A 9,060-nucleotide genomic window follows, 5' to 3' on the forward strand; every position below is an offset into this window, starting at 1 on the left:
AAAAAAAAAAAAAAAAGAGTGAATGGAGAGTAGCTACCCTATTGTTTAATTTCTCTTTACTGAGTGTATCTGAATCCTAGAAAACCTACCTTTCATCCAAGCTTGCTCATGATAATAAAAGCACACCCCTCTGCCCTGCCACCACACTCTCACAGGTGATATTCACCCACACACACACACACTTACCTCCTCATTCTGATAGGCTGTCACAGCTATGAACTGGGTTTCAGGGAAGGAGCAGTTCATCACCATTCGATGGGAACCGCCAACACGTACTATGTGAACCTGGGGCTCATATTTATGCAGAGAATTCAACATTATCTGTTGAGTGGGAGAAGAAGAGAAAAAGAAGAAAAGCTATCACAGGTGATAGATAACAAACATCCTTGGTTAGTTGTAAGCTCAGTGCCCACTGAGGTTGGAGACACACACCCTCCAGTCCTGGGTCACCTGAGCTACCACCACACCTCTCAGAAATGGATGGGGGAATTTTTTTCAGAAGCTCCCAGGAAGTATAACTTTCAGGAATAAGGAGTGAGTTGCCAGAGAAGACCTGTTCTAAAGAGTGTTCCATTTTCTGTCAAAATGTTGGCTTCCTTTTTTTCCTTCTTCTATTTACAGCACAAGAATTTAGATTTTGATCCATTAAAACAGATTTTTTTCCTCACTTGAGGAATCCAAGTCCCTGGGTGGTACAGCATTTATCAAACTTGGCTGTCAACCAAAAGATTGTTGGTTTGGACCCACTCAGAGGTGCCTCACTAGAAAGGCCTGGTGATCTACTTCTGAAAAACAGTCATTGAAAATCCTACGGACCACAGTTCTTCTCTGACATACATGAGGTCATCATGAGTCAAAGTCAACAGAAATTGGAAAACGTCTCAAAATACTGACAAGAGCTGAATTTCGCAATGGACTACCTGATGAGCAATGCCATCTGATATCTGGTGGTTATTTTTTATTATTCAAATGAAAGGTTTATTGAAAGTCTCTTGTGGTGACATGTAATAGGTAATAATAGTTTACTTTCCAATTTCCTGTTTTAATTAAGGGGGAAAAAAACTGGAATCTTCTGAATGTCAAAAAGACTGGGTGACATTACGTTCTCCTCCTCAACCATGAACTCTATGTTCCTCCTGACTCAGCACAGAGAGCTCAAAGTTGTTGTTGTTAGGTGCCATCGAGTCAGTTCTGACTCACTGCAACTCTATGTACAACAGAATAGAGGAGCACAAATTGTCCAGGCTAAGAGGCTGCCCAAAGCCAGGTGTCTGGTGCAGGCAGGAGAATCAAGACCTTTTTATCACAGCCATGTCTTCAACCCCCAGAGCACAGCCTTCATTTTATAAAGTAACCAACAGCCTCATACCACACACTAGTATTCACAATACATCTAAGAAAACAAAAGGAGGAAAAAGCCCCCCAAAATCTTGTTTACTTTAATTGGAGACCTTAAATAAAACCTTCTTTATTTTAAGGTTTGCTTGGATCTTTTTTTCTTTTTTTTTACCAAAGCTGATTCAATATTCTATTGACAATTATCATAATGCCCAAGTGGAAGTAGTAATTATTTCTTTTAGGAGCAGCTTTTTATTAAGGTATTTGTCTATTGCCAACATGCCACTTACACCAGAAAAGGGGGGAGTGAATAACAAAACCCTGGTATCCACAAAGATCTCCTGCCCAGGTCTGGGTAAAAAGCACCATACACAAGACAAAACTATGAAAAGGACCGTGATAATTAAGTAAACTACTGCACTCTCTCTCACTCTCTCTCTTAACATCAGGAAGTCCATTAAAAACTGAAAGCACCAATTAAGAGCTGTTTATTCCTGTTTACATTTGGACTCCAGGGAATAATTGGCTTCTATGGAAGAAGAGGTTGATGAGGACCTCTCTAATTGCCTAAATGCACCCTTGATATGTCTTGATTGGTGCTGTGGGGTGGTTAGGGTGGGTGGCCAGGTGACCTGATCATACCTGCCCGCCTCCGTTGAGCTTGTTGGTCAGCTTCACTTTGCTGAAGGAGATGGGAGCTTTCATCCAGTGGGCCCCAAAGTTGGGAGAGTCCGGGTGGATGTAGACGCAGCTGTGGTTGGAGACCTCCGGCTTGCCTGCAGGCACCCACTCCCCATTGACGTATTTCCAGCGGTGACCATCTGTTGGGACAAAGTCCAGCAGCAGGGAGTACATGGCATTGGGGTCCAACCCGGTGACACTAATCTTTAGGACAGGGAACATCCTCCTGAAAGAAAATGCAGAGACTTGACTTAGCCACAGGAGGGATATTAGTGAGCTCTTTCTAGAGAAGTTTCTCAACTTTAAGACCACCTTCCATGGAGTACCTCAAGACTCTGCTAGGCATTATGTTTATTCAGTCAGGAAATGCCTGCTGCTTTTGCTGTTGTTAGCTGCTGTAGAGTTGGCTCCTGATTCATGGTGACCCTCAATTCATGGTGAGCCCATACACAATGTAATGAAATTTGCTTTGTTCTGAACCATCTCCACATCAGTTGCAGATCATCCATAGGGTTTCCACTGCCTGATTATTGGGATTAGATCATCAGACCTTTCTTCCCAGCACATCTTAGTCTGGAAGCTCTACTGACACCTGTTTAGCATCATAACAACACACAAGCCTCCACTGACAGGTGGTGGCTGCACATGAGGTGCATTGGCTGGGAATTGAACATAGGTCTCCTTCATGGAAGGCAAGAATTCTACCACTGAACCACCACAGCCTCCCAGAGAAGGCTTAAGGAAGGTAGAATAATGCAGCCAACCTTAGCCCAGCTCAACCAGAGAAGCTCTTTATGGATGCATTTTATATTGGAGTTTCACTTTAAAACATTGTGCTTCATTTTCAAGTTTGAAAACCACTGATCGAGTCACTTAACAGAGGAGGAAACCGAAGCTGAAAGTGTATAATTAGATGCTAAGTTGTCAGAGAGTTTCTTTTGTACCATTCACCTTTTGGTTAGTGGCTGAGCACTTAACTGTTGCACCACCAGGGGGCCTTTGAAATATCATTAAGTGAGATATAAAAATAGTTACAAAGCTGAACATAAATCTGATCCTAATTTTAGGAGGAAGGAAAGAAAGAGCACTGCGTACACACATAGTTTGATTTTTAAATGCCTCTTTATAGGGAAAAAAATGGTGAAATATTAAAAATCTCATGTGTTCAGTATCATATATAGAAAAAGAATAGAAAGAAATATACCAAAAAGGCAACAGTGACTACTTCTAGGTGAAGGTTAATGAATTGTTTCTTATTTTCATGGTTTTGCTTGTTGCCAATCATCAGAACCCCCACCTGTCATCAGTTTGTCAGACTGTGGTGGCTTACATGTTGCTGTGATGCTGGAAGCATTGCTACCAGTATTTCAAAGACCAGCAGAGTCACTCATGATGAATGGGTTAAGAAAGGCCTGGAAATCTCTTCCCAAAAATTAGTCAATGAAAATATTATGGATCAAAACAGAACATTGTCCACTTGTTTTGGACATGTCATCAGGAGGGATAAACTGCTGAAAAAAGACATCATGTTTGGTGCAGTAGAGGGCCAGCAAGGGCATAGGAGACTCTTGGTGATATAGATGAGAATGGAATAATAGCTGCAACAATGGACTCAAATATGTTTGTAGTTGTGAGGATGATACAGAACCAGACAACATTTCATTGCTGTACATAAGTTGTTGTGAGTTGGGGTTGACTCAAGGGCAGTTAATGACAGCAACAATAACACAAACTAACAATAAAAGTTTTCTAAAATAATAATGGTTACTATTTAGAGTTCCTTGACAAAATTCTAATCCCCAAACTTTGTTCCTCGCTATATATATAGTTAGGATTTTGTCAATTTTCACAGCACAGTCTGGTTGTCTGCTCTCTCAGCACACACTACTTGACTCCTTCTGTCCTCTGATGGTCAATGTGTGATTGCGTTTATAAGGAGAAAGAATCCTAAAGGAAGTTCAAGATGGAGAGTAAGATTACTAGCGGCTCTACATAGCCCTAGGTTTGGAAATAACAACATTCAGTCTCTTTAGAATGACTTTTTCCTTGGAAGCTGGTCACAGATGCTAGACTATCCATCCTGGGCAACCAATGAAACATGAGAAAATTAAGAAGACTATTTTGGTTTGATTTGGTCCAATAAGACACAGAAGTCACTTCAAAATCAGGTTTAATATTTTCTCATGACCAAGAGGGGGATATGTGTTAAAATAGGGAAAACATAATGCCTAGCAGAACCTTTGGTACATGATATGGATTCAGTAAATAGTTGTTGAATGGATGCTGTCCCTGGCACCTCTTCTCATCAACTCCCTTCAGAAAATATCACCTTTCACATGCTGACAAGGTCCCCTGGAGCATTACCTCTGAGGTCTGCTTAGTTTTCTTCAAAACTTAAATTTCTCCTAGTTCCCTGGTTCTATCAAAACTCACCATGTTGCAGTTTCTGAGGCTGCTTTTGTACAACCAAACACCTCAAAGGATTTGGTTTCTTGGCTTGGATATTTGGGGTCATGATTTCATGAGATATCACAGATAATTGGCCTAATATCATGTTTAGTGTTTCTATTCTAGCTCCTAGTTCATTACATAGCCTTAAAAGCTTGTAAGCAGCCATCCAAGACACTACAGTTGGCCTCTATTTGCCTGGAGCATCAGAAGACGACTCAGGAACACAAAGAGGAAAGGAGTATGTGGCTAATTTCCTCCATGAATAACTGTATCCTCTGCCGTGAGACCAGAAGAACTGGATGGTACTTGCTACCATTACTGAACATTTTGGTCAAAGATTCTATAGAATGTTGATTAAATTGGGGAAAATGCAGAACAGAATTTCAAATTCTGAACTTTCTGGAGCCATTGAGGATGGGTGAACCCCTGAAATAAATAAATAAATAAATAAATATTGCCCTGAGATAATCTTTAAACTTTAAACCAAATATATCTCCTGAAGTCTTCTTCAGTCCAAATAATAATCTAGCTTAATAATAATCTAGCTTAATCAAGAATGTCTGTCTTGAGTATTGTGGTCTTTTAAAGAACTATCTATATGGGATCAAATTGACAACAGCAATAGAAATATTAGATAGGAAACTTAATGGGCAGTGATTTTATGTTAATGGGAGAGGAATGACTCAGAAAAAGGAAGGTGACAGTCATTGTGCAATTTGAAGAATGCAATCAATGTCAATGAATTGTGTGTGTGGAAATTGTTGAACTGGTGCTTTTTCCATAGTGTATATTAAAGAAAAAATATATATACTATTTTAAAAAACTCACCATGTTACTTTCACTTCAGAATAACTACTTTGCTTAGGTCTAAGAAATTAGTTCATGCTAAGGAACCATCTTAGGAGCTCTGGTAGCATAGTGGCTAAGACACTTGCCTGCTAACCAGACGGCTGGCAGTTCAAACCCACCAGCCACTCCTCGGAAAGAAGGTTGGGCAATCCTACTTCCGTAGTGATATTGCCTCGGAAACCCAAGGAGGGGTCGCTATGAGTCGGGGCCGACTCGACGGCACATTACAACAACAACAACAAGGAACCATCTTACTCATGAATCATCTGCCAGGAGTAAAAAGAGATCCATTCAATATCCTCACCTGAAAGACAACTTCAACTCTCCTTTCACCATGTGATGGCCTGTCACAGCTACCTTCAAGGCACCCAGTGTTCAGAGGGTTCCTTTCCCATCAGGTGATAAGAGACCTAAAAATGTCCATCATTCTCATTCTCACGGAGGGCCTGGTAGGTGAATAAGTCAGCTGGAAATATCCCTTCCTCATTCAGCCTCATAGGTTTGTTGCAAGATCTCAGTAAGTTCATTCCTGTAGAGGGTTTATTACAATGCCTGTCATCTAATAAGTGCTCTGTAAGTGTACACTGTTGTTATATCCAAGCCCTTCAGCTGGCCCAGACCTCCTTCTATTCTCAAATCTTACCTTGGGTTCATGACTCTAGAAGCTGGAAGCAAAAAGAACATCAATTCTGGGTTCCTTCCTCCTACGAAGCTGACAGGACCCACTTCTCTCTGTTTTTCTTTCTGGAGGTACGAAGTCTAAGAAGAACAGGCAGTAATTGCTAATGGACATGGGGCTTCTTTAGGGAGCAATGAAAATATTCTAGAATTAGATAGTCATGATGGTTACACAACTTTGTTTTTGTTAGGGGACATTGAGTCAGTTAGCAACCCCATGTACAACAGAGTCAAAACATTGCCTATTCCTACACCATCCTCACAATCATTGCTATGCTTGAGCCTATTGTTGCAGCTACTGGGTCAATCCATTGTATTGAGGGTCTTCCTCTTTTTCATAGACTTTCTGCTTTCCCAAGCATAATATTCTTCTCCAGGAACTGGTTCCTCTTGATAACGTGCCCAAAGCAATGAGATGAAGTCTCACCTTTCTCATTTCTAAGGAGCATTCTGGCTGTACTTCTTCCATGATAGATTTGTTCACTCTTCTGGCAGTGCATGGTATATTCAATATTCTTTTCTAATACCGTAATTCAAATGTATCAATTTTTTTTTCATCTTTCTTATTCATTGTCCAGCTCTCACATGCATATAAGGCTATTAAAAAGACCATGACTTAGGTCAGGTGTAGCTTAGTCCTCAAAGTGATATCTTTGCTTTTTAACACTTTAAAGGGTTCTTTTGCAACTGATTTGCCCAATGAAATAACATTGTTTGATTTCTTGACTGCTTCCATGGGCATTGATTGTGGATACAAACAAAATGAAATGTTCAACAACTTCAGCTTTTCTCTGTTAATCATGATGTTCCTTATTGGTCCAGTTGTAAGGATTTTTGTTTTCTTTATGTTGTAGTGTAATCTATTCTGGGGGATGTAGTCTTTGATCTTTATCAGTAAGTGCTTCAAGTTATCTTCATTTTCAGCACACCAGCTTATGTCATCTGCATATCATAGGTTGTTAATGAGTCTTCCTCCAATCCTGATGCCATGTTCTTCTTCATATAGTACACTTTCTCAGACTATTTGCTCAGCATATAGATTGAATAAGTATGATGAAAGAATACAACTTTGAAACCATGAAGCATCCCCTCATTCTATTCGAATGACTGCCTCTTGGTCTATGTACCAAATGACCTCATGAGCACAATTAAATATTCTAGAAGTCTCATTCTTCACAATATAATCCATGATTTGTCATGATCCACACAGCCAAAAGCCTTTAAAAATCAATAAAACACACATAAACATCTTTGTGATATTCTCTGCTTTCAGCCAAGAACCATCTCACATCAGCAATAATAAATAGCCATTGTTACACATCCTCTTCTGAATCCAGCTTGGATGTCTGGCAGTTCCCTGTCAATATAGGGAAACCATGTTTTAATTACCATCAGAAAAATTTTCCTTGTGTGTGATATTATTCAATAATTTCCACATTCTTTTTGATCACATTTGTTTGGAAAGGGCACACATATGGATCTCTTCCAGTCAGTTGACCAGGTAGCTATCTTCCAAACATCTTGGTATAGATGAGTGAGACTTCCAATATTGCATCCATTTGTTTCAACAAATCTGTGAATATTCCTAAAACTACTGAATTCATACTTAAAAGGGATGAATTTGATGGTATGTGGATTATACCTGAATAACAAAAAAAGTTTAGGTAAATTAATAACTCTAATACTATCTCAGGGAGTCACTGGGTGAAGCAAATGGTTAACACACTTGGCTGTTAGCCAAAATGTTGAAGATTCAAGTCCACTGAGACTTGAAAAAAGACCTGGCAATCTACTTCTGAAAAATCAACCATTGAAAACTCTATGAAGCACAGTTCTACTCTCAGATACATGGAGTCACCGTAAGTTGGACTTAATTCAACAGCAACTGGTTAGCTGGTATACCATCTCCATTTTCATTCTCTAGCTGAATTGCATTCATCTGTATAGATAGCCTGTGCTTTGCATTTACCTGTGGCAAATGGCTAATCTGGTTGCTTATTCCTTCCCTTCACTCCCAGCATCACTGTCTCCCCTTCCCTCTTCCCTGATGTGTTTAAGGAAAGAAAATTAATTTAAATACAGGGCTAGGATGAGTATAATGAATTAGGTAAAATTTCTAGGAGAAAATATGTATCAGATGATGAATCCCAAACCCAGGTCTTGGCTGAGTATTGCATTACCCACCTCATCATTCTCCTCACTCAATGAGATGATTGTACTTTCATGTTAACTAAAATGGATTATTCCCTAGGGAGGCTGACTAAACAAAAAAAAAAAAAAAAGTACATCATCTAAATTCTTCCAGCTGCATTTTCTTTTGTCCACTTTCAATAGAATGATTTGCTCTATTTTTTTTCTCTTGATACAGACTAAAGTATTCCCTTTTACATTATATTTTAATCTTCTCAGTGATTTTAATAGCACTGATCAGGTATAGAAAACATAAGGCCACTCGTAGTATAAATGCCATTTGCAAAGAATCATAGAAGTTGGCATCAGAAGTTATCTTAGGTATTATAGAGGGTCATTCCGACAGCCAGGAGCTTGACTTGTTTATACAAGGTACACAGAAATACGATCTCCTAGCTTCTAGTCAAGTGTTTTTTTGGCAATGCTATGCTTTCCTTTGTTTTGTAAGAAAAAAAAAAAAAAAAACAGAGTGAAATGTATATAATTGTCACTTCAGACATTACAGCTAAAAAACCAAAATTGTTCTCAATAAGAATAGGTAGCACATGTAAAAGTAAAAGAAAAGAAAACCCATAAAATATGTCACCCTGATATACTATATAGTACTGTAATAATATGACCATCTGGGCATGGCTGTTATCTTCATGATGTGAAATGTTAGGAAGTTTCATACAGTACTAACTAATATTTTGAGAGGTGATTTAATTCAAGTTAGTTATTATTTAATAATAATAGCTACCATTTTACTCTGTACCTAGGACTTAACATATATTATTATGGGGCAGTTGCACTCTGTCCTATAGAGTTGCTATGAGTCAGAATTAACTTGACAGCACGCTACAACAACATATGTCATTTAACTCTTACTTTACC

At 39.0% G+C, this 9,060-nt stretch overlaps 1 protein-coding gene across 1 annotated transcript in view; it reads right to left on the bottom strand.

Annotated features, from left to right (window-relative positions):
* The window catches only part of TBX19 (T-box transcription factor 19), a 49,504-nt gene that overhangs the window by 31,695 nt on the left and 8,749 nt on the right, over nt 1-9,060 (bottom strand). Inside the window, exons 2-3 of the mRNA XM_007937720.2 lie at nt 1,981-2,245; nt 187-321 (exon numbers count right to left, since the gene is read on the bottom strand). Of these exons, the coding sequence (XP_007935911.1) occupies nt 187-321; nt 1,981-2,245 (400 nt within the window). The remainder of the gene's footprint in view (nt 1-186; nt 322-1,980; nt 2,246-9,060) is intronic.

This window comes from Orycteropus afer, unplaced genomic scaffold, assembly GCF_000298275.1.
Source record: "Orycteropus afer afer isolate SDZICR_OR568_19922 unplaced genomic scaffold, OryAfe1.0 scaffold00044, whole genome shotgun sequence".
Classification (NCBI taxonomy): Eukaryota; Metazoa; Chordata; class Mammalia; order Tubulidentata; family Orycteropodidae; genus Orycteropus; species Orycteropus afer.